Source organism: Equus asinus, chromosome 7 (genome assembly GCF_041296235.1).
Source record: "Equus asinus isolate D_3611 breed Donkey chromosome 7, EquAss-T2T_v2, whole genome shotgun sequence".
Taxonomy (NCBI): Eukaryota; Metazoa; Chordata; class Mammalia; order Perissodactyla; family Equidae; genus Equus; species Equus asinus.
The window spans coordinates 99,121,953-99,148,318 of NC_091796.1; the positions used below are offsets into that span (position 1 = coordinate 99,121,953).

At 39.0% G+C, this 26,366-nt stretch overlaps 1 protein-coding gene across 14 annotated transcripts in view; it reads left to right on the forward strand.

Moving 5' to 3' along the window:
• Window positions 1-26,366, forward strand: part of UNC79 (unc-79 homolog, NALCN channel complex subunit) — a 244,827-nt gene that overhangs the window by 89,271 nt on the left and 129,190 nt on the right. For all 14 annotated transcript variants that reach the window (XM_070514220.1, XM_044774252.2, XM_044774247.2 and 11 more), the window contains exons 8-14: window positions 4,814-4,878; window positions 9,118-9,206; window positions 9,832-9,872; window positions 11,895-11,923; window positions 17,032-17,261; window positions 19,196-19,367; window positions 21,122-21,352. In XM_070514220.1, coding sequence (XP_070370321.1) covers window positions 4,814-4,878; window positions 9,118-9,206; window positions 9,832-9,872; window positions 11,895-11,923; window positions 17,032-17,261; window positions 19,196-19,367; window positions 21,122-21,352 — 857 coding nt within the window. The remainder of the gene's footprint in view (window positions 1-4,813; window positions 4,879-9,117; window positions 9,207-9,831; window positions 9,873-11,894; window positions 11,924-17,031; window positions 17,262-19,195; window positions 19,368-21,121; window positions 21,353-26,366) is intronic.

Here is a 26,366-nt window from a genome sequence, read left to right on the forward strand (position 1 = left end):
CTATTTTGTTTTGTCAATTACTGAGAGAGGATTGTTGAAATTTGTAACACCAGATATGGACTTCTTTCTTTTTTCAGTTCTGTCAGTTTTCTTCATGCAATGTAAAAGTCTATCATTAGCTGCACACATATTTATGATTGTTATGTCATCTTGATGAATTGACTCTTTCATCATTGTGAAATATCCTTCTTTATTACTGGTAATATTCTTTGTCCTAGAATCTATTGGTCTGATATTTATAGAGACACTCCAACTTTCTTATGAATAACATTTGCATGGTATAACTTTTTCTGTTTTCTTTTAACTTATCTATCTTTATATTTCAAATGTGTTTCTTGCAGGCAGGATATATTTGGGTCATGCTTTTTGAAAAGCTTAAATCCTATGTGACAGTCTCTGCCTTTTAGACCATTTACATGTAATGTAACTATTGTTTTGGCTATTTACATTTAATGTAAATACAGATATGGTTGGGTTTAAGTCTTATCATCTTGTACTTGTTTTCTTTTTGTTCCATCTATTCTTTGTTCCTTTTCTTTTTAATATCGTGCCTTCTTTTGGGTTAGTTATTTTTAGTATTCCATTTTATCTCTATATTGAATTGCTAGCTATACCTCTTTTTAAAAAGAATTGCTCTAGGGTTTACAATATGCACCTTTAACTTCACAGTCTACCTTTACATAGTATTATACAAGTTTACATGCAATGTAAGAAACCTGTGCAGTTTTATTTTCCCCTTCCCATTCTTTTTGTTCTTCTTATCAAATATTTTACTTCTCTGTATATTAGTCTCATAACACATGACTATTATTTTTGTTTTAAATAGAAAATCATCTTTTAACAGCATGTTAATATGAGTAGGAAGTCTTTTGTAGTTATTCACCATATTTACCTTGTCTAGAACGCTTTATGCCTTTGTGTAGGTCCTAGCTTTCATCTGGTATCATTTTCTATCAGCTTGAAGACCTTCCTTTGACATTTCTTGTAGCAGAACTCAGGTGGCAATGAATTCTCTTTTCTTGTGTTTGTCTTCAAATAGTCTTTATTTCATATTCATTGTTGAAGGATATTTTCACTGGGTGTAGAATTCTAGGTTGACAGTTTTTTTCTTTCAGCCTATTAAAGATGTGGTTCCATTGTCTTCTGGCTTGAGTTGTTTCTGACAAGAAATCAGTGACAATTCTTTATCTTTGTTCCCCTGTAAGTAATGTGTCTTTTTTCCTGGCTGCCTTTAAGATTTTCTCTTTATTGTTGGTTTTCATCAATTTGACTATAATGAGTTTAGGGGTGATTCTCTTTGCTGTTATTTTACCTAAGATGCACTGAGCTTCTTGGATCTGTGCGTTTATAGTTTTTATCAAACTTGAAAAATTTTGGCCATTGTTTCTTCAGATATTCATCCTCCCACTCCTTGCTTCTCTTGGTTTTTAATCTGCCTGATATTTTCCCATAGCTCATTGAAGCTCTGTTTTATTTCTTCCAGTGCTTAGGTAGTTTCTGTTGTTATGTCTTGTTATGTCTTCTAATTCACTGGTCTTTTCTTCTACTTTGTCTAATCTGCCATTAAGCTCATTCTGTGAATTTTTTATTTCTGATGTTGTATTTTAAGTTTTTAGAAATTCCGTTTGATTCTTTTGTCTTTATCTCTATCCTCGTGTTCATATTTTCCTTTGAATATGTTTATAATAGCTGTTTTAACGTCCTTTTTTGCTAACAACCTCATCTCTGTAATTTCTGGGCTTGTTTCTATTGGCCAATTTTTTTCCCTGATTATGGGTAACATTTTCCTCCCTTTACAAATATCAAGGAGTTTTTGACTAGATGCTAAAAATTTTTAATATTATATTACTGAATGTCTGGATTTTATTGTCTTGCATTACAGTGTGTTGAAGTTTGTGTTGGCAGTCAAGTTACTGGTGGATCAGCTTGACCCTTTCCAGACTTATTCTTATGTTTTGTTAGTGTGTGCCTAGAGTAGCCTTGTCTCTAATGTTAGTTTAGCCCTACTACTAGGGTATGACCTCCTAGAGTCTCTATTAAATGTCCCAGGTTTTCACTGAGTCACCTCCATTCTGACTGGTTGGAACTCGAATATCTCCCAGCTCTGTAGGAGATGTAGGAATTATTTAGCTTACGAATCCCCCATAGTTGTTCTCTATGCAGCCTAATGGAGTTTTGCCTTACACACGTTTAGCTTAGTATAAAGCAAAAGACCCCAAAGGACTCCTGCTAAGATTTCTAGAGCTCTTTCTTTGTGTAGCTCCCTTTTCCCTTCTTTGGTACTTTACCTAGCAAATTCAAGCCACCTTGCCTCTCTAAACTCCAGTTTTTGTTTCCTCAACTCAGTGAAACCACTCTACTGTGCTTATCTTTCCCCTTCTAGGGCCAGTGTCTGGAAATTGCTTCCAGGAAGAAAGCCAAGGTGATTGTAGGACTCATTTCATTGTTTCTCTTCTCTGAAGGATCATTGTCCTGCACTACCTGTAGTCCAATTTCTGAAAACAGTTGTTTCATATATATTTTCTGGTTTTATAGTTGTTTTTGGTGGGAAGGAAAGTCTAATACCAGTTACTCTGTCATAGCTGGAAGCAGAATTCTTGTCTGTCATGTTTTTATGCTATATTTTTTGCTTATATTTTCAAATGAAGGGAGATTTACCATGACTATATTTACTGTAAGGTAAGGTATGTAGATTGTCCTTATATCAGAATCAATTGTAGTGCTTTTCTCAATTACAAATACTTGTGCTCTATCTTTAGAGATTTTTATTCAGTGGATCTAACATGGGTTACAGACATCATAATTTTGAAAACTTGACAGGTGATTTTCGATACACAACTGAAGTTAAGAATCACTGTTCTAGTAACTTAAATCTAGTGTGACTTTGGTGGACTTAAATGAAGTATCCTACAACCTGTTCTTAACTCAGTGACACTGTAAAAATGAAATAAAAACTAGAAGAGTAGGACCTCCTGGATGTCCCCACTATCCATGTATGAAGCATTAATTTTTGGCAGAGCAGACCTCATCAAGTACTATTGGCTGTTGCACATTCTGATCGGTTTATGCCTATGCCATAGTGGTTGTTATATCTTTGAATATTCTATCTATAAGTGTCAAGAACTTCCTCATATTTATAAAGTGATCTGCAAATATTCTCATAATACACAGATTCAGAGGTGGTTACCTAATTTCGTCTGTGTGCCAACACTGTTGATAGATGTGACCTCCTGGAGCTCAGTGTTGAGGATTTTAAGGCCACTTCTGGACTCAGCAGAAATGAATGCTGTTGTGGATTAGTGATATCTGTCATGAGCTTGTGATTGGAGGAATGGGGCACATGTCCCATGTATTGGCAACTCCTGTACTGGTTAAAGGCCGTCTTTTTCTTTAGGGTTCTTCTAATTATACAAGAAAACTCGTTGTTACTCTCTATATTGATTTGATTTTTCCCTATGTAGGAAACAAATCTTACAGTCATGGAATACTTATATTCAAATTATTTCTTCATTCATCCATTCCTTACTCATTCATTTCCTCTTTCTTTCTCTCTCAAAATATAATCAGTATGATACTATGTTATTAGAATGGTGGTTTCTGGTCTGCACTTCTTATCTTCTTTTTAAGTAAATAGACTCATTGTATATTTTTTTAAGGTAGGTGGCTCTGGACCATATTTTCCTGAATCCCAAACAGGCACATAATCTTATACCTGGTTTAACAGTGGGACAGAAGATTTGAAGTTGGGACAATCCAAGACAGAAAATTTTATAAAATATTTAGAGCATAAATTAGGTCTGAATCATTAATAATAAGTATTTTTGAATTACAATTGGGTATGTAACTAAGTAAGAATATCTTCTAACCTGAAAATTCTTATATATTAGGCTGATCATAGTCCTGTAAGATTAGAATATGGCAATTTAGAAAAATGCCCTACTTTTAAACATATAATCCTGATACTTTTTTTTTTAATGATGGAACATTGTTAGCTAGGTGCTTTGGGCTGCAGAATGATCTGGATGATGATAATTACTTGTTGTGCCTCTTGTTCTGATCTATCCCAGATTACTTGGTTCTTGTCCTCATTGTGTGTATGCTGTGTTAAGGAGTTCAGTGTTAGCAAACCAGCAGAGATTTAGTCTATGGGTCACGTGTGAGAGAGAGATGAAGTTCATTTTGACAAGAAACTCATCTTTCCAGTCTCCACGTTTGATGGGGATGGAGTGGGAAATGGAATAGTGGAGGTTGCTTTACAATTCATTTCAGTTATTATCAATTTGAAACACTTCCTGGTGCCAAAAATCTAGAAGGTTTAGCATAGTTTATAGTAGAGTGAAAAGAGCAGTGTGTCAAGAATGAAGAGCTATAGGTTCTAGTCCCAGCTTGTCATTTAATAACTTTGTGACCGTAACAAGCTACTTAATCTTTTTAACTTTAACTTACTCATATATGAAATGAGGTTAATAATCTGCTGTATCTATTTCACAGAGTTGTTAGGAGGATCAAGTGAAACTATAGGTATAAAAACCTTTGAGAACTGACTAATGGCATATCGTTATGAGGTAATATTATGATGTTGTGTATGCCACCTTATACCAGCTTGTCTCTCCCCATGAGAAAATGGATGGAGTTGTGATATCTTTGCTTGGTTTTAGAATTTTTCATAGACTAAAAAAATGATTATTTTAGGAAGCCTTCTGATGATGGTTCTATTTAGGAAAAAGAAAACTAGTGAAGTATCTGCTGTGTTTTTACTAGGGCACAAATAATTTCAATGAGAAGTACTCATCAGCTATGCTTTGCTTTACAGCTTGGAATCCCATCCACTGCCAGCACATTGAATGCCACAACGCAATTAACAAACCAGCTGTGAAGGTACTGTTTTAGCAGACCTGGTGCCATCTCGTATTATCAGTGGTCAAATTATCAGGAGCAGATTGCTGAATGAAATGGAGTAGATTGTATCCTTCTCTGTAAAGCAGAGGCCTGTGCTCTGTGGTAATCTCAAGCACGTCCATGTCAGTCTAACTATACTTTGGTGGGTTGGTTCAAGACAGAGCAATCGATAGTGGTATCTGCAGGTTTGTCTATCAGTTCATAGCCAAGTGCTGTGTAGCACTGAGCTAATTATCAGAATAATTCTGGTGAAACATTTACTTAGTCCTGAACTGGCTCTATCTGAGCTAATAAACTCAGGGAAAGGTACCTTGCCCCTGTTTTCATGTGTATGCTACAAATCATGAGTGTCTAGTGTGTGACTATGCAAACTCAAGAGTCATAGGACAAAAATAGATGAAATTGTTAAGTCTTAGCTCAGATCACAGATATGATTTAGTCGAAACGACAGAGGTAGTTGGACAGCAAACATGTGGAAAGTTACATTAGAGGTGAGGGAACAGCGGTTTAGAGAGGTTAAGTCACTTTCCTACAGTCACACGGCTGGAACCAGGTACCTTGAGTCAGCCTTATTCTTTTTCTACCACATCTAATTGGGTCTGTCTGTTATAACCCTGAATCTTTCAAATTGAATGTTAAGAAAAATAATCAAACCTTTTAACAAAATTACTTATTTTTGTTGGATACAATACTTGGCTGGAGAGACCTGTGTCTGGATTTGCAAAGGTTAATTTTTATATTATGAAGAATGAGAGTTAGGTTAAGTGATTAAAGTTCACACTTACTTTTTAGAACCTAGTGTCATGGGAGTTTGCCTCCCTTGTTCTATGGATAGGTCGACTGTAAAGATTACCAAATGATAGAAAAATAGTACTGTCATTTTATAGAAACGGAGTAGAAGAGGTAAAATGAGTTATAAGAAATATAAATATAAATGGAACCAACAAGAAACATAAATGGAACCAAAAATGTTTTTCATGTACCAGAACGGCAGAGGAGTGCCAATAGTAACACTGTCGTCTAGATATCTCTTACTAACAAAAGACATCCTTGCATTGTTACACTTGATCTCTGCTTTTGATGAAAGCAAACTGAAGGAATTTGTGTTGAGGAAGAGCAGGTGAGGGAAAGCCACCCCTGGAAACACAGTCCTCTCCTCTTCTACTGTGTGCACCCCCCTCTGAGCCGCCATGGACATTTGGGGTTCAAAGGTGCTGTTCTTTGGTGTGAGGACGTTTTCAGCAAAACACTTGAGTTCATGTATTATTCATGGAATTAATTCTTCGCAGTGGTGAGACTTATCTGCCTCTCTCACTTTAGTTTCTATATCCGTCCTTTCTTCTTCCCGTCTAAGTTACAACTCCGTCTTTCGATTCACCCAGACATCAACAGAAAGGAGGTACTTTCTGTCTGATTTTTCCCGTGATTTTTCCTTGATTTTTTGTCAGACTGCATTCTCAGGAGTCCTCTGACTTCATGATTAGGAATGATGTCTGGCCTCCTACCCACAGAAATCATCAGGATTAGATTTTCTCCTTCTCTTCCAGGCCAACAGCTCAGTGCCCTCCTCTGGCCTGGCCTCCCTTTCCTCACAGGCTGTTCCCACAGCCAGCCCTCCAGGACAGGCCAAATCATCCTACCTTCTGGCATTTGTTTGTTGAGGTGAAATTCACATAACATAAAATTAACCATTTTTAAACGAACTGTTCAGTGGCACGTAGCACATTCACCATGTTGTGCAACCACCACCTCTATCTGGTTCCAAAATATTTTTATCACCCCCAAAATTTTGCTTTCTGAACTCCAGTTTTCCTAAAGAGCTCCCTTTTTTATTTGTACTCTACAATTCCCAGAAAGGTAACATTCTTGTTAACGCCTCCTGTGCTGGGGCTGCTTTTGCCTGACAACAGGTCTGGCTCCATGCTGTTCTTTCTTTACAATATGAGTGCTCCCCAAACCCACGGAGATGTGACTATAGGACATGTAGATCAAGGGTATCCGCCATCCAGATGCTTCCAGAATAATGTTAAATGAAAAAGAAATTATGAAATTGTACAGTATGATGCCAATTTAGTTTAAAATTACATATATTTATATTCATGTTCATAGTGAAAAACAACCAGTAATTCTCATCAGAATGTTACTAGTGATTGCATTGAGATGGAGGTTAATGAGTTATTTATTCTCTTATTTCCTTCATTTTCCCAAGCCTCTACATTTGGCATATGTTATATTTATAAACAGAAAATTGCTATTTTTTAATGCAGTCAGATATGAACATATTAATATGGGTGTTCAGAGTAGAACAGAATTGACACTATCAGCTACAAATCTGATGGGTCATGTTAATTAATTCATAATACATCAGAGGTCAATTAGCTAATCTCTAATGGCTCTTTACAGTTCTAACATCCTAGGAGTTTTTCCTTTTGAGTGGAATGAAAAAGCTCTTTGCCTGACAGTGGTATCAATGATTCATTAGAAATGAGAGTGAAGTAACTGCACTAAAGAAGAGGTCTCCATGGGGTGCATGGCAAAGACTCAGGGAAAATGCATTTATCCTCACAAAAGGCCTAACGTCTCCATAATGGTGAGCTATAGCACCGCGGAGTAATGACTTGCCGGTAGAAAGTATTATCTATTTTGGTTGGCATAGGTTGCAAAAAAGTACGTTTTAGGTAAGAGCCAAGAGTTGTGATAGGATTGAAAGTGAAAACGTGTTGGAACTTATAGTTTGTTGTATCACACTCTGCTTTTGGTTTTACTTGGTTCTATTTGAAAATCACTTTATGAAGTACTTTGGAGTCCAGATAATTATCTAAAACTAAGTCAGCAAACTATGGCCTATAGTCCAATTTGGCATGCTGCCTGTTTTTGTAAATAAAGTTTTATTGGACCACAGCTATTTACTTATGTATTGCCTATGGCTGTCTATTGTTACGTATTGAGCTAAATGCTCATTTGCCTGCATATTGTCCATGGCTGCTTTCATGCTACAGCAGCACGGTTGAGTAGTTGTGACAGAGAACGTATGGCCCACAAGGCCAGAATTATTTACTCTCTGGCCATTTGCAGTAAGTTTGCCAGTCCCTGATTTAACACACCAAAAAGTAGTTATTCATTGCAAAAAAGGAAGCATGGAGCTTATCTAAGGAAAATTTTCACAATGGGAACATATATTTTACAGATTTTGATGGTATAATTATTTAAATTTAGGAATTCTATCTCTTTTTTTTCTCCAATCATTGAAACGCTTCAGGGTTTTAAGTTTAAATGGCAGGCTGTTTGGATGATAAATTTAGTTCGTTTTTCCCCTTCAACTCAGTAAAAACTAAAGACAAGGCAGCGTGAAGTTCCAGAAGAATTTGTGTACTAGGCACATTAACTGCATAATCAGCTGTAGTGTGGAAAAGGGCAAGAACGGAATTCAAAATGACTTTGGAAAGTCATAGGAATTTAAACTGATGCAAAGTACAAAATTCAGCTGGTCATCTGAATATTTTGTTCGCTTCATTTAAAACATCCAGATATTTGAAATATCCTGATGATCAACTGTAAAATGAACACTTTTCATCTCTGTGTTTAGGTTAATGAAAACTCAGCCATAAATAATCCAGAATTGAATGGGGCATAGCAGGGTTAAAGATACTACAGGTCATGCGTGGAAGGAAAAACACCTGCAAATGAAATGTTGGATGACTGATGTAGAACTTAGGTTCCAGAGTAAGAAAAGTTAATCACTCAATGGTAGATCTAGTGCTAAATTTTCTGAATGAGGTCTATCTTAAGAAGCAAAATTCTCTATGGCATGCATTTTGGTAACAGTTATGATTTTATAATCTTAATAATGTGTTTTCCTTTTCCTAAAAAGAGATTGCTGTGTTTACCACTATACGAGTCATGTAGAGGCAATTTGAACAGCCATTGAGCAAGATGATTTTTTTATCTTTGTGGAATGAAGGTGGATTTCTTGACACTGTTTGTTACTTGAATTGCAAATAACAGGAGAAATGAATAACCACAGTAGCCACATTTAAAGCTTCAGTGTGGACTCATCAGCCAGCGTAGGAAAAAGTTATAGGTTGAATGGGTTTTGCTAAAAATATTTATTCCGCTTTGCTTTAGAAAATCTGTCATTATTGAACCATTTGTGCTCATGATACAGGCAATGTGATAAACAGGACAGGAGAGGTCATTCTGTCTCTTCGTGTGTTTCAGATGTGTATAGACCCTTCCCTGTCAGTAGCTTTGGGTGATAAACCACCCCCACTGTATCTCTGTGAAGAATGCAGCCAGAGGATCGCGGGGTAGGTACCAGGGTCTTCAAGGAAAAGGAAATAGGGCAACAATGAGAAGATAAGAACAATCACTTGGACTTAAATTGGTTACATTATCCACCTTTCCCACTAACCTCTCTGTTTTTTAAAGGTTAGTTTGTTGGATATTTAATATATAGCGAACTTTCATTTGAAACATTTCAGCTTTGAAGATTTGCAATATTTCTTTCCATGTGCCAAGAGAAAGCAATTCCATTAAAGAAAGCAGCTCCAGTTTTCAAGTGACCCTGTTAAAAGGGCACAGTGAAACAGAAAACTGTGGTTTTCAAACATGACATATAATTCATGTGGGTTCTCTTTGCTTGTTGGTTTCGCAGAATCACATTCAGCTCTGTACAAATCATGCTGTATTTTGGTTGGCTTAATTAGCATCTGGAAAGTATCATTTAAAGATAACTGAATATGATGAAATGCCTATAATTTATAATTTAGCTGGAATGCATTAGACATTTTAAAAAGTGTACTATGATAGTGCTCTTAATTTTACTTCCTTTCTATTAAAAGCTTTTTAGCGGTAGTGTGCAGCTTATAAACATTCGGGGGGAAGGGTAACATTGCAAAGAAGCTCAACAATGACTTCTGCTTTTCTTTATAGGGACCACAGTGAATGGTTGATTGATGTTCTTCTGCCACAAGGTATGGTTTGCTTCAGAAGAATGAATAATGAGTAATCGTGACTAATGGCATGGTTGATTTCTCTCCTCTTGTACTGTTTTATTTTACAAAGACAGTAACCGAAGTATTATAGTCTATGAATATTCATTCATATGAAGCATGATATCAATGTCTTTCTTATAATATACCCACACACTTAATAATGAGGAAGGAGGCATCATCTCTACCAAAATTAAGGGTAGATGTTGGAATTAGGATTCTGTGTGACTAAAGCCCTGCTGAATTATGTCATAAGGGGTTTTCTGTATATATAACTGGTGTTGCCAATGATATGTTTGCTGTGCCAGGTCGGAAAGGGAATAAGGGACATCAGCAGGAAGAGCATTGAATAATGGGTCTTTCTCCTGCCACTATTACTGGCTCAGTGTTTTTAGGGAAAATTGTTTAATTGCCCTGAGACTCAGTCTCCCCATCAGTAAAATGGGGCTAATGTACATCTGACCCATCTCAGTGGAAAGACGAGATTACGATGCTTGTAGTCTGTTAGAGTTCTGAAAGCTAAGCCTGGTGAGTGGGCAGGTCCCGGACAGAGCTTTCTTCCACACGTGGGGAAGCAGGTATTCCAGCCACCTAATTGGAGGCTGAAATGATCAGAAAAAGTACTCAGGAAAGCAGAGGAAAGATGAAAGGTGGGAAAAGCTGGGGGCATACTGAGTCTAGGTCAGGCACACAGGAGGAACTTGACATATGACTTCAGAGGTAGATAAAAGAATTTCTATGAAAGACATCTTAAAAAGAAATGTAAAAACCTTGTGTTAACTAAATTGTGAACTTTTTTTTTAAACTTAAGGCCTTTGCTTGATGATAATTACACTATCTCTTGGTAGTCTAACTTTTAATATTAGGTCATCTCGACCTTAAATGATTTAGTGAGTGCTCTCCATCTGTAAAATGGATCAATAATGTCAGCTTCTACATCATTTAAAGAGACATTTTGAAAATTTACCTAAGAATATCTGTAAAAAGATTTGGATTTCTATGAATGAAGGTAACTTTTTTCTCCCTTAAATTAGGTTACCTTGTTAGCCAACTTCCAGTACTCTGAGGTAAAACCCATAGTCAGGTTCTAAAGCACATTTTAAATACCAGATATACTGCTCAATTCTGTCAGCATCTCCAGATGATATTCGTCTTTGGAAGAAAATTGATAGCTTTTCATTATTTATCTAGAGATGTGGCGCTAAGCTTAACATAAAGCTTAAGATGTGACACAGGTTAAGATAAACTCTAAGATATCAGACTGTAAAATAACCATTAATTATACGAAACCAGCTTTTAAAACTGAGTTGTAAATTTTATTGATTTGGCATCCACTAATTCATAATTTCCAGACAGAGTCTGGGCAACATTTACCTTTGATCTTTTTAATAAATGGTAACATAGACTAGACTGTAAGTAATGGTTTAATCCATTTTTTGAGCACTTACTATTTCAGGGGAAATGTTAACATATTCTTGGAAAAATTATTTTCAGGTGCTCTCAAACATCGATTTTCATGGACATAATTGGTATGTCCACTAGAAAGAGTTTTTATCCATTTGTTAAGTCAATCCTGAAGTATATATCCCATCAACTCAGTGGCATAGCATAATGGATGAGCGGAAAACAGGGATTCCAGAGATGTTAGCTCTGGCTCTGCCTCTCCCATTGACTGGGTGATCCTATAGTCATGCAACCCTCAGTTTTGTTCTCTGTCAAATAAGGAGGTGAGATTAAAGTAATTTGGCTTTAACATGGTCTGAATTCTAAGTCATTTCTGAGGAGGTTGAATTACTTGTGAAAATAAGTGAAGTATTTGAACATGCAGGTGTTTTTGACCTCATTAAATATAAGTAGATGACAATTTAAGAGACAAGTGAGAAGCTGTTTTGGCCAAGTCTAGAGGTTGTGTTACTAAGCTTCTTTTTACTCCCCTTCATGGCTGCCCTTATTTTAAATGGGCTCTCTTTCTTTGTTGATATTTTGTGTACCTTCCCCTTACAGCTGAAATATCTGCTATATGTCAGAAGAAGGTAAGAGCAAACCATCTGTGTGGTGGGGCATGATTTGCTGTGTTTGTATGTAAATTCATTCATTGACATCTGCCTCATTTCTGCACCGTGGTTTCCCAGTACGTATGTGTCACTGTATTTGTGAAGGGGGAAAAGAAATAATTTAGCATGCAAGATTGCTATGTCCAAATGGTCTCTATTTCCATTTCTGCTTTTGCTCACCCATCTTATGCACTGTGTTTTTGATAAGTAATCTAAAATAAAAGCATACGTGTCACTCTGCATTAGAAGTCTAGTTATAAAGAGATTTGAATGACAATGCAATACATGCTGCTTAACTTTGGTAAAGGATGTATCTTATATGCTAACAATATTTATTGTTTTGAAGTGGAGTGCAAATTCTCCAATAAATGTGTGTCAGAAACATACCTAGACCAACTATATATGGGAAATATTCATTTACATGTAAGTTGAATGATATCTCTAGTTAAATATTTTGCCTTCAAATTTCCTTTAGCCACTTTTCACAACAGTTTCCCTAAGCCATTTCCATCTTATTTTCTTGTTCTAGTTGTTGAAAAGTACAAGAGGAGGTAGTGTGGTGTCATACAAAGAACTTTGGGCTAGTTGCTTGAGATACTTGGGTTCTGGCCAGCGCTATTCCCACCTCCCTGTGAGACCACGTACAAGTCATTTAAACTTTTTAGGAGTCGGTCATGAGTGGGTACCTTTGGAGGGCTGTTTCAGTTATCTTTTACCACATAATAAACCATCCTAAAATGTAGTGCCTTGTAACAACAGACATTTATTTGATCACAATTCTGTGGATTGGCAATTTGGCCTGTGCTCAACTAGGCCGTTCTTTTGATAAACTTCTCTGGGCTCACTCATGTATTTGCAGTCAGTTGGTGGGTAGGCTGGGGATTGGCTGGTTCCACATGACGTCACTGCCATGTCTGGGGCCTCAGCTGTGATGGCCGGAATGGTTGAGATGACTGAGTGCTTGCCCTTTCTTCTTTCTGTTAGGTGTCTCATCCTCCAGGAGGCTAGGCTGGGTTTGTTCATTAGGCAGCAGTGTTCCAAAAGATTGAGAGAGGAGGTGGCAAGGTGTTTTGAGACTGAAGCTTGGAAGTCACACAGCATCACTTCTGCTGCATTCCATTGGTCAAAACATCCCCCGAGGCCAGCCCAGATTCGAGGAGTGGGGAAATAGACTTCTCCTCTTCATAGAAGGAACAGCAAGAATTTTGTGGTCATATTTAATCTATCACAATCCACCCTCTTGACATAATTATTTACATTCTTTCCATATGCAAAATACTCTCACCACCTTATAAGACCTTCGAAAGTCTTGTCCATTTATGGCTTCAGGCTTAAAGTCAGTTATCTTGTGATCTGCATCTGGTCTGGTCACTGATGAAACTCCTCTGGTACAAATTCTCTTGATTCAGACACCTGTGAACTAAAAAGGCAAGTTATCTGCTCCCTACACACCCCCCCACACAACGGTGAGATAGGGACAGGATAAGAGCAGTAGACTTCTATTCAAAAAGAAGAAGAGGAAGCGGATGGCTAGTCTGTAGCAGTCCAGCCATCAACATGTCAACAGTTCCTTTGTCTCCAGGGATAGCAATGTGCCTCGATTAGGATCTGGTTTTGCTTCCTGAGAGTAGTTCCTCAATCCATTGTTGTCCTTCTGGGCTCTTTGCTCCACTCTCTGAGATATCTTTCCTTTTCAGTGAGGAATGGTCCATGTTGCGGCTGAGTACCTCTCTTAGTTTTCTTGTAGAAGTTGGGGTTCCCACAGACGTCTTTTCATGTTGACCTGTGTCTGTCCTCTTTAGTTTAAGCTGGTGGTGCTTTTGCTAGTATGACTTTCTTTAAAACTTTGTGGATTTTCAGTGAATTTCACTGGGGTTCAGTGCCCCCAAAGCCACATATATAATTCTTTTCGAGACAGTCCTTTCTGTACTTTGGACATTTTAGTCTGCCCTTAAAGTTATTAGAAGCCCTGTTCTAGCTGAGAGGCTCAACTGGGCATCACTTTATATCTTTCTAACATTTTAACAAAGGAGTACAGTCATACTTTTGATTTGACTTTTATCCTGAGGCTGTTTCTCACTTTGAGAATCTTTTACAAACTAGAGAGACTAGGATGAGAAACACTTTTATTTTCTAAATCAGCATGTCCTGGCTCTGGTGGTATTCTTAACATATTTGACACTGAGAGTGGATCATTTTTTAACACTCTCCTCCTTTATATGACAAAAGTATTTTTAGTAATAACCTTCAAATTAGCAGATTTTTTATTATGCATCCTTTATAAACATTGTATTTTATATGAAAGCTAAAATGGGGAACTTCCATTGAATTCATACTAGTTCAGAATTGTTTGAGCTTGCTTCGGGTACAGTCTGTGTCTTTCCCTCTTTCAGTACTACATATTCCTACTCTTGAACAGTAGGTTTGAAATAAATGTCAAGGTTGTGAAGATAAAGAGACAGACCTTGATTTACTTCAATTCTGTCATTATATGAGACCACTTGGAGTTATTTATTTATGTTTAAAATTCAAAGCAGTGAACAGAGTGCTGGAGTGAATATTTGCAAACCGTGCCCAGCTGAATCCGGATCTAAGGAAAGTCTCTCAGGTTCACTTTGAAATGGAGACAAATGGCTGACATCACATGGGTTGAGGACCAACGGTGGCTTGGAAGTATATTATTAAAACTTAGTAGGAACCACAGCAATTGTTTAGAACTTTGATTAACCAAAGGTTATTTGGGGGCAAAGTATTTATTGCTGATATTATTTAGAATTGATGGCACATGGTGAGAAAGCAGGTTGACTTTTAGTTGGTAGTCCAGATACCAGTATATGCAGTATGTCCAGATACTGGATAAGAAATCATTCAAAAAGTAGCAGCATCAAACAACAACGATTGAATTATGCTCACAGATTCTGTGGGTCGGGGATTCAGACAGGGCACAGTCCACAGCCTGTCTCCGCTCAAGGGGCCTCATCTGGGAAGACTTGACTAGCTTGGAGCTGGAAGTATCTAGAGGCTTCTAGATCATATGTTTGGGCTCTGGGATGGGGTGACTTGAAGGCTGGGCTTAGCCAGCACCATTGACTAGAGACTTACACATTGCCTCACCATGTGGCTTGGCCACGGCAGAGTTCTGAGAAGACTACACTGATGAGCAGGCTTTGAAGAGAGAACATTCCAAGACAGCCAGGGGGAGCTGCATGCCTTTTTAAAACCTGGCCTCATATAAATATCACTGGAGTCATATAAATATCACTTCTGCCATCCTCTTGATTGAAGCAGCCACAAGCCCATCTAGATTCAAGGAGAATGGAAACATACCTGAGGAAGCAAACCCAAAGAGCCTCGTCCACAGCTGGGCTTAATTTATATGAGAAGACCTTGGACCTCCAGCCAGGAATTTGCATGTGGCAAGGGTGTAAATAATTTGTGACCAGAAAATAGGATGGGAAATTGCAGGCCTTAAACTTTAGGTCTTCATTATACCCACCAGCCCATATCCACTTCCTATTGTTTATATAACAGTGGGCATCCCAGAGGAACAAAGACTCATTGTAACCAAAAGGAAGAAATCAACACTAAGAATAAGCTCCGACATGTGCCACGCTGCTAGTGGTGCGGTATTGGTTTGGTGGGTGAGCAGGAGAAGCCCTAAACCAATAGGGATTCTTGTGCTTCCAGAGTGAAATTTAGTGTATGAAAGAGGAAGAAAGGGCACAGAGCCGAAAAAATACTCCACTTGGAGAAGTCAGGGCTGGCTTGGAGGCCAAAGACGACTTGGGCTTCAGATGCAGAATGAAACACTCTGTATTTTAGGAAACAACAACAAAAACCCCTTATTAATAGATAGAAAAAAAAAAGATTGCAAAAATTTTGTTTTTATGATTTGTTGGCCTGAGTCCTGTTCAGAAAATGAGATTTCCCAGCACTGCTATCCAAAGCCTTTGTGCTAAAATTGAAGTGGAACAAGCCTTCCTTTGAAATGGTTGTTCCGATAAGCAGTCAATACAGTGTCATGGTTTTGATGTAGATTTTGTGCTGCTTGCCTGCTTCCTTCTTCTGTCTCCACAAGGTGTCTGTCATGGAGGCTCTCAAATCTTCACCAGGCTCTGAGATCGTAATGGCTAAGGGTATTATATCCCCTAGAGGTGTTCCCATCTTTATAATCTCTGTTGAAAGATGAAAATGCTCTCTGGACATGAGGCATTGAGCGTGTGGTGGTGGCCTCTCCAATAGGCTTGGGGCACGTTTTTTGCGGACGTCAGGGACGTTTCCTGATAGCTCCTCAAATTGCTTCGTGTGGATGCTGCCTTGCTCCTCCGCCTCTCATCAGGGCAGCTGTGACAACAGCCCCCGATCTGGGGCATCTCCCTGATGCTACACCACTGTCCTTGCTTCCATTGCTTCATCTGTTGACCCTTCCAGTAGTTGATGTCAAGGCTGATTCTGTGAGTGGCTCTTGCTGCCTTTTGATATGTTCTCATGGTGTCAGTGGACATATTCTTTAGGTCTTGATAGAAAGAGTGCTGGGGGGAGTGGAAAGGTCTGCTTTTGGGTTATCAGCTCAGCTCGGCACAACTCCCTGCCTGACCTTGAAGGCAGCAAGGACGGATGAGCTGTAATGGAAATCTGCTCTTTTAGGAGTAATTTTGAAAGTTTATTCTGGGGCTTAAAATGATCCTTCCTACTCTGATGTGCATGATGCTCTCTCTCTCTCTGGACCATGGTTTTAATTTTTTTCTTCATATGTCTGCTGAAAACTCTTGAAACACTAACTTGGAATAATCCAGAACGCCCCCTCCCTCCCATGATTGAGGTAACTTTACAAAGGGCTTTTCATCACAGTCCCACTCATATTTAGAACGTTCCTATCACTCACACTAATAGAAACCACTTCTCACCTTTACTTTTATCCGTGACTGAAATCTAACTGGTTAGAGATGGCCCGCATTTTGGAAGCTAGTGGCACTTCAGAAATGTGCTGTGACTTCCGGGGGCCCTTTGAGTTTCCATTTGTTCCAATTCTTAGCCAAATTTACCTCAGCAATTAACTTTAACTGATTTCCCTTTTTTCCTCCTAGAACTGCAGTTCCCACGTTAGAAGAGCAGTTGTCACCTGCTTTTCAGCAGGGTGCTGCGGTCGCCACGGAAACAGGCCTGTGCGGTATTGCAAAAGATGCCACTCCAATCATCACAGTAACGAAGTGGGGGCCGCCTCGGAGACCCACCTGTACCAGACCTCCCCTCCACCCATCAACACGCGGGAGTGCGGTGCCGAGGAGCTGGTCTGCGCCGTGGAGGCCGTGATTAGGTAACAAGCAGTTTTTGAGCAGCTTCCCCTGAAAACACCACGTTCGCTTTGAGCCACCCTTCTCCCATGGAGGTGTGTAAATTCAATTCAACTTCAAGTGCCCTCAGCCCAGCAGCTCGCCGTCCACAATGCTGCAGTGATGATGTTTTAATTGATTCATTCAAAAAATATTTTTATCGGATGCCAGTTATGTGCCAGGCGTGTGTTGGGCACTTGGGAGAGAGACAAGAATAAAATGTAGTCCCTGCCCTCAGGTTAGCCATGTGGAGCCTGCAGAAACAGAAGCGCCTAACTGCAATCCGTGTGGTGCGCGCAGTGACAGCACAGGGCAGGGACTCTCAGGGGAATGAAGTGGAGGCTGTCACCAGAGCAGGGGGTGGGGACAGGGCCACCCGAGGCCGGAGTGCCAGCAGCGAGGTGCGAGAGGGCTAATTTGGTACTAGTAGGGGTAACCCAGGAGGCTGTGGAACAAGACAGGGGTCTGATCTTGCAGGCTGCTGGCTTTTTCTCTTCCTATCACGTGACAGAAAAAGCAGCTTTGGAAATGATAACCTCTAGATTTCTTCTCTTTTTGTATAATATTCACTGCGGCAAGGTTTTTAAAAATGAAAGCATTAGAATGTAAGTTTTAAGGATGGGGACTAAGTCTTTTCTGTTTGTCTTATCCCAGTGGCTGGTGCATATAGAAATGCAATAAATATTTGTCAAATAAAACATTACAGAAAATTTGGAAATAGAAAAAAAAATCAACCATATCATCATCATCAGTTTTGCACCTGTTCTTCTAGTTTTATTCAAATGCATGTTTTATTTATATAACTGTAATCACAGCATAGCCACAATTCTTTTTGATATAATATTATACTATTAGCTCTTTCTATGTTGTTGTGTAGTTTCCATGTTTATCATTTTTGGTGGAAACATTATATTCATCTAGATTATTTTCCTTCACCGTTATTTAGATTGCTTCTAATTTTTTCCTATTATAAATAACTCTGATAAATATTTTTATATATAGTGCTATTCCTATATTTTTATTTTCTTAGGGTAGATTACTAGATGTGGTTGACTGGGTCAAAGGGCATAAATATTTTAACAGCTCTTGATATGTTACCAAACTGATTTTCAAAGTACGTATATGAATTTATAATGCCAAAAGTGCTGTATGAAATTGCTAGTTTTAATCTTTTTTTTTTAGGAAGATTAGCCCTGAGCTGTCTACTGCCAATCTTCCTCTTTTTGCTCAGGAAGACTGGCCCTGAGCTAACATCCTTGCCCATCTTCCTTTATTTTATACATGGGACGCCCACCACAGCATGGCTTTTACCAAGCGGTGCCATGTCCACACCCGGGATCCGAACCGATGAACCCTGGGCTGCCAAGAAGCGGAACATGCGCACTTAACTGCTGCGCCACCAAGCTGGCCCAGAAATTGCTAGTTTTAGATACAACCGTGCCAACATTGGGTATTATTTTTAAAAATTGTCACTTTGTTTAGCAAATTGAAAAAGGAGTCTTTGCTGCTCATTTTCAGGTCTTTGAATCCTAGATATTGAATATTTTCCTATTTGGTACAAGTCCTCAATCTCTCCTTGTATCATGCATTTGATGTCCACAAAGTTCACATTAGATGTACAGGAAGCATGGACTTCTAGTGGGATGGTTGGTGAACCAGAAGCCAGAGGCATCAGTTCTACTTGATTCTAATTGATTGGAAGAAGTAGCCTGTTTGTGCTCAATTTGTTCATCTTTGAAATGAGGATAGAGTACAAAATAGTAAGGAAATGAAATTAGGCTCTTTGGAGTAACTCCTACCAATGTAGAGGAGAGCAATCAGTGATGCCCGAGAACTCATGAAGTGGCTGCTCTGAATAGGTCATAGTCTAGAGTGTGGTTTTTCAATAGTCTGACTTGAAACCTCTCCTCCGCGGCAGCTTGTTGAAAGAAGCTGAGTTCCACGCGGAGCAGCGGGAACATGAGCTGAACCGCCGGCGGCAGCTGGGCCTGTCGTCTTCCCACCACTCCCTGGATAACACCGACTTTGATAACAAGGATGACGATAAGCATGACCAGCGGCTGCTCAGTCAATTTGGAATATGGTTCTTGGTAAGAAAAGAAGTTAACTACTGTCCACTCTGTTTCTCCTTCCAACATTGCACCGACGTGGACTGTCTCCTGTTGTTTTTAAAGAAGCAAGCAGTGGAAAATTAACCTTAGCAGTGGGACTCCAAACTCCAGGACAGAGGCTTTTGACCCTGGGCTGCACGTTAGGTTTACCTGGGAAGGCTTTTAAAAAATGACATTGCCCAGATCCCACCTCAGAATCTTGGGAACTTGATTTTTTAAATTATTTTTATTTTTCCTCTTTCTCCCCAAAGCACCCCCGGTACATAGTTGTATATTTTTAGTTGTGGGTCCTTCTAGTTGTGGCATGTGGGACGCCACCTCAGCATGGCCTGATGAGCAGTGCCATATCGGTGCCCAGGATCCAAACCCGAGAAACCCTGGGCCACTGCAGAGGAGTGCGAGAATTAACCACTCTGCCATGGGGCCCCTTGGGAACTTTTAAATAAGCTCCCTAGTTGATTCTAATGAAGACCCAGGTGTTGAAACCTCCTGTGCCAGGCGCCCAGACCGTTTGAAAGGCACCTTTGACAGGAAACAAATGGGAAAGTTGCTAGGGTCTATTATGAAATATTGGATTCAGTGTAATTTACAGATCATTCACATCCCATTGTCTATATACATGACATTTTCTTGAAAATTCAGTCTCTGTGGAGCTTTTTGTGTATTTATGGCAAGTCTGCATACAGTCAGAAAAATTATAGCCAAATTAACATGAGGAATTTGATTGCTGTTGACTGATTCAACTGCAGTATTCATTCAGGAAAGATCGACCATACAGATCCAACGTTGCGAGCAAGCTAAATTTGCCAGTTCAGCCGAGAAGCAGACTTCTGTGTTTGCCCATTGGAGACATGGATTAAGTCTCCCTAGTGACACATTTCTTTCATGCTTTCACCTGAAAAAGTTTTTTTTTTTTTTAACCAAATCGACACAATGACTACTATTGTGAACTCTTTGAAGGCAAGGATAGTGTTTTATTTATTTTTTATATTCCTGAATATACTATAGTGCTCGGTAAAAGGTTATTTCAGAATCAATGAATGAATAAATGATGAGCTGTTTTAAAAAGTCTATTTATAATGTGGTGAATTAGAGGGCTCTAAGATTTCAGAATTATTACTGATAGAAAATTCTTAGCCTAAATCTGATCATTTTAGAACTGAAATGTATACAGATTATTTTTTCACTGAAGATACTTGTTTCACTTTGTAGATTTAATTTTTTTTTTAAAGATTTTTATTTCTCCTTTTTCTCCCCAAAGCCCTCCAGTACATAGTTGTGTATTTTTAGTTGTGGGTCCTTCTAGTTGTGGCATATGGGATGCCGCCTCAGCATGGCCTGATGAGTGGTGCCATGTCCACACCCAGGATTCGAATTGGCGAAACCCTGGGCCGCCGAAGCGGAGCAGGTGAACTTAATCACTCGGCCACGGGGCCGGCCCCCTAGACTTGACTTTTTAAAAGCATTTCTCTAGTGCAAATTACATAGTAGATTTCTTACGGGGGAAAAGGCTTATTGGAAGGTGCAACCTCGAGGGGAAATAATTGTTACAATCCATCTCTCCCGTAGAGAGGAACACAGTTTCCAGGATACATGATCCTCCATCATTTATGAAACTGCCTATTTCAGATGGATTATCTGGTTCATCTTTTTTCTTTTGCCTTGAAATGAACATGTGATAATTTGTAAAGATAGATGGAGGCTGAAGCAGGGTCTGACCCGCCTCTTTCCAGGTGAGCCTCTGCACACCCAGTGAGAACACCCCGACGGAAAGCTTGGCCAGGCTGGTGGCCATGGTGTTTCAGTGGTTTCACTCCACAGCATATATGATGGATGATGAAGTTGGAAGTCTGGTGGAAAAACTGAAGCCTCAGTTTGTCACCAAGTGGTTGAAGACAGTGTGTGATGTTCGCTTTGATGTCATGGTCATGTGCCTTCTCCCGAAACCAATGGAGTTTGCCAGGGTAAGTGGAGGCCTACAGCTTGGACCTTGTTGGAGAGAAGGCTTTGGGGAGAAGTGCTCCCTTAGCTATTGGCGTGCTCTCATTGTCTGTCGAAAAGGAACATCGCTCCTTATTTTAGTCCACACAGCAAATGAGTTTAGTAACTATATTTTAGGGGATGTACTGCTTTGATGGTGGTTTGGGATGGGGAAGAATGGCAAAATGAATGTGTGAAGTATCTTTAAGAATTTAAAGGAATATTCTTTCATGACATTGCTGAATATTTTTACTAAGAAACAGGAAAAAAAGGCTCTCTGTGGGGTTGCTAGAGCTCAGTTCTTTTCCCGTCTAGAGTCTGTGGAAAGGCTAACATTTGACTAGGGGCAATTTCTGTGGTTTCACAGATATTTCTCGAGATGAGTGGTAGAAGTCCCTGCCCTCCCATTTGGAATTCCAAAAAGAGTTAGGAACTGTCAAAATGCTCCTTTTCTTCTGGCTTATAGGAAAAATTTCTCTATGTTTATCCTCTTGGTTCTGCCTCAGTGGATCACAGGCTTCAGAGGTACAGCTGGTAAGACCCCACGTTTCTTGAACACAATATAATTTGTGTCTCATGGACGTCCACCAAGAAGGTGGATGTCCAGAATCAGTGTTCGGCAGCAATACATGAAATTTTTTTCAAGGTGTTTTCTCAGTTTTGTTTTTATTTGTGATTTTTTCGTTTGCTTTCAATGAGGTCTTGAGGCAAGTTTCAGTTTAAATAAGACATTTGAGGATAAAACAGAACACAGACCATCTAAAGGAGTAGCTTCTATTGGATTTCCAGGACTCAGAGAACTCTCTGCATTTATCAAGATATACTTCTTTCTTCTTTGGTGCCACCTACTGACTCACATTTCAAACTGGATTTTTGCATAGTGGAAATTCCCTATTTCCTGGCATTCTTTGGAATAGTAAAGGATTGATGTGATCTGACTCTGAAAGATAAGACATGGTTATGTTGGGAGGAAAAGTTTTTCTCTACCAACTTGGGTCCAGGGGGCTTGAACAGGAAAATACCGAAAGTTCTGTTGGGCCTTTTGATGCTAATGGGACTGGGCATTCTGTTTCCAAGGTGGCTGAATTCATGGGAAACTCATTTCAGAGGGTGTTAATGGAAGCTATGTTTTCTGGAGGCCCTGCTTTAGTCGGATAAGGGAAGTTCAGATAAGGTTTCTCTCTGCATCTTCTTTAGCTTGAACGTTTTCACTTTACAGTAATCTTTATACCAACTCTGGGGGCCTGAGTGGATCTCTACCTTCCTCTCATCTGAAACTTCCCTAGAAGGTTCACACAAAAAAGCTAGGTTGATTGCTGTGGAGAGAAGTTTCAGGTTAGGAACTGCAAGGTAAGAGATCTGCAAAGGAGGAAAAGAGCATAGATTAGAACAAGAAAACAAAAAGAAAACAAAGATTAATGGTTAGAGTAGACTATGAACCTAGGTTCTGAGTCCAGGGGGCAGCCAGTTAAGAAGATTTCTAGATATTAGACTTGAAACATCTTTGGATGTTGGAGTTAGAACATGAGTGTTACAGTCATGGTTATTTCCTGGAGCAGAGCGTGGAAGATGCGGGTGTTTGGTGAGCTTCCTGAGTGGCCTGAATTGTTGCAGCAATAAGTCCTTTGAAGTTTCTGTCAAATGGTCCTGCTTTAGCTTGCAGGGCTTTGGGACAAGGCGACCTAGAGTCTCAATGGGGATCTGGGCAGTCAGGTTTTAGTTCTTAGTGACACCAAGTTAGGAGGGTGGGAGAAAAAGTGGAAGCATTAAGTACTGACAAAATGTCTAAGACAGCAGGATCCGGTTTTCAAGAGGTGAAAAATAGCCCAGAGACAGCGTATAGGACTAGAATCAGGGTTATAGTTTTCCATTGAACCAAAATTTCCCTCTCCAATCACCCCTGTTCTGATCAAAGATAATCAAAGTAAGGTTACTCTTGTTCACAAAATAAGTCTAGTCTCATTAAATTTGGCCTGATTATTTATATAAGTGCAGCAAGAATGGTAATTGACCAAATAGGCCTTTTTAAGTTTGCTTTGCTGGAACTTTTATAAGGAATCTCAGATTGGACTTTTAAAAGCTTCGCGGAGCTAGAAAGCCAGGCCAGGAAACTGTCATCATACTTCATCTGCAGTACCTATAGATTTGGGCGAGTTTCTCTCTTCTTGAGGTCCCCCAAATATTCTGAGGTTCCTGAGCCTGTCAGGAAGTAACCTTTCTTACTTGCCTTCAGGCTGGGAACCCCATAAGCCATGTACCAGGCTGGTTTTTCCAAGAGAGCTTTGTGAGCACTGGCTCCATAATGTCAACCTTAGTTCCTTAAAATTGTCTGGTCGTTATCTGATTCTATGTACATCATTCTCAAATATGACATTCCAGTCAAAGCTTTGGTAATATAACCAATTTTTCCAATTATGTCCTGGTATAAGGAGAACATATTCTTATTGACCTTGTGCAACTAACTATATTGCCATGAAAATAAGAATATCCAATAAGAGTTTCTGAATTCTAGAGGGACCAGGTAGGGAGAAAAAGACAAATGTTCACTTTTGTTTACAAAGGTATAATCTACTAAATTATTGTGAGTTATAGGTAGCTTAAGAGAAACCTTATATCCAAAAAATAGAACATTAAAGGACCAGCAATGTTCCAAATAAAAACCAAAAAACCATGGTTTTTTCCAAATGAAAAACCATAAAAATTATCATCTTTCCTCATCAGTTCATTCAGTCCCATGTAATTAGTTTTTGTTCTGTGTGATCTTGGGTTAGTGGTTTTATGAACCCATCAGCTTCTCCACTAGAGTTCTGGAATCAATTCTTGGTCCGGTGGTATGGTCTCAAAGTTACTTAAGCAATGCCATCAGAAGCCTGTACCCCAGATTACCTGTCATGGTCCTTTCCACAGGTCTCAGAGACAGTCCTTTCTTCTGAAGATGAATTGATTGCAAGAGCTTTCAGGAAAGCATCAGCATAAAACAATGACTATCTGTGAATAATAAAAGGCTTAAAATGGCTGTGATTAAAGGTCCATGAGAGTAACTGGCATTATGATGATAACATTATGCTGTTTTTCCTATTGTCAGGCAAAGCAGCATAAGGACATAATCATGAACAGAAAGGGCATTGACACATTTCTAAGAATTTCCTATAATTCCTGAAATATTTATATTAAAAACAATTACCTAAAAATTTATTTATACCCGAACATAAACTAGGAAATGTTAAGCATCTCTTCTTACTTAACAATGCTTTTCATGCAGTTCAATGTATCTGATAAACTTAATTAGTTTAACATATCTCTCTCTCTCTTTTTTTGGTGAGGAAGATTGGCCCTGAGCTAACATCTGTTGCTAATCTTCCTCTTTTTGCTTGAGGAAGACTGTTGCTGAGCTAACATCTGTGCCAATCTTCCTCCATTTTGTATGTGGGATGCCGCCACAGCATGGCTTGATGAGCAGTGTGTAGGTCCATGCCTGGGATGCAAATCTACAAACCCTGGGCTGCTGAAGCGTGTGCAAACTCAACCACTACACCACCAGGCTGGCCCCTTTATCATCTCTTTTTACTAGTAGAGAACAATCCATTGAGATTTTCCAGAGGCCCTCTCAGAAATCTCAAAGTCAGTTTGAGACCAAGATTTTATTTAGGATTTGATTTGGGGAAGGCAAAATATCAAAAGTTGTCTAAAATGTCAAAAGGTTTGAACACTTGATTAACCAGCATCACAGGTCACTGTGAAATAATATTTAATTATCATTTAACCAAAATGACAATAAAGATTTCAAGAGTAAAGGTAGGCTGGAACGTGATTATTAAAAAAAATTAGCTTTTTTAACATTGAGGAGACTCAGTTCTCTTGAATAATTGAGGACACGATAAAGACAACATAAAGCACAGGAAATTCTGATAAGACCCAGAATCTTTGTTTCCTAGACATGTTACTGAGAAGGTAAAGAAAAACTTCTAATAATCTCTTATCAAGAACAGACCAATAACCTAAGAACCTTTGTCCTTTTTAGAGGTTTTTAGAGGTTTGGAATTGGTACATGACTGACAATAAAGCTCCTTTTAAGAACTTTGTAATAAATCCATATGATCTTAGCCAGTTTGACCAAGGAGGTGAGGTGCTCTCTCGCCTCCACCCCTCACTGCCAGATCCTTACAACTTTCTATTTCCTTTCAGATTTTTGTCCTTCGCTTTCCTCTTCCTCATTCTGGAAAGCCTTCACGCAGCCCCTAAACAACTACTTTAGGACAGAATTACCTTTTTGTCCTTAACAAAAACACATCCTACATTCCTTGAATACTTTGCATACAGAGTTTTTTTCTTCACCCTTATTATTTCTAGTAGTTTCATTTATATATATTGATTATAATTTTCAACACTTAGTAACCTCTATATTTCAGAGGAAACTGGGAGGTGCATAACTGTGAATTGCCTGTCACATGCCAGCATTTTGTAGCATATTAACAAATTTTATGAATATACCATCTCATAACTTGTGGAGGCATATGCTTCCTCATAGTACAATTTCTCAATGTGGCAAAAAGAACATATTTATTAACAGATCCAAATATCTTTAGTCTCTCTAAAAATAAGAAGCCAAAAGTATGTAAACTGAAACTTATATTCGGTACAGTCATGTGTTGCTTAACGACGGGATACATCCTGAGAAATATGTTGTTGGGCAATTTTGTTGTTGCACAAACATCACAGAGTGTAATGAAGGGGAGCAGAAGTTGCCACCCCAAAATGTGTCTCTTTAACGCGAAGATTATTTTAAGCTGATTATTAGAAACATGAGACTCAGAAAGTTTTTCTTGTTACCTCCCCCTTAATTGCCTAAAAGAATTCAGATTCAAAAACCTGTCCCAGGAAGTGACCTGTCACTTTAGCATCACAAGACCCAGGTGGTGTACAGGGAGGAACGGAGAAAATCTGTTTGTTGGGCTCCCCTCTATGTTCTTCTGTTTCTGTGTGGCCAAACACTTGTTT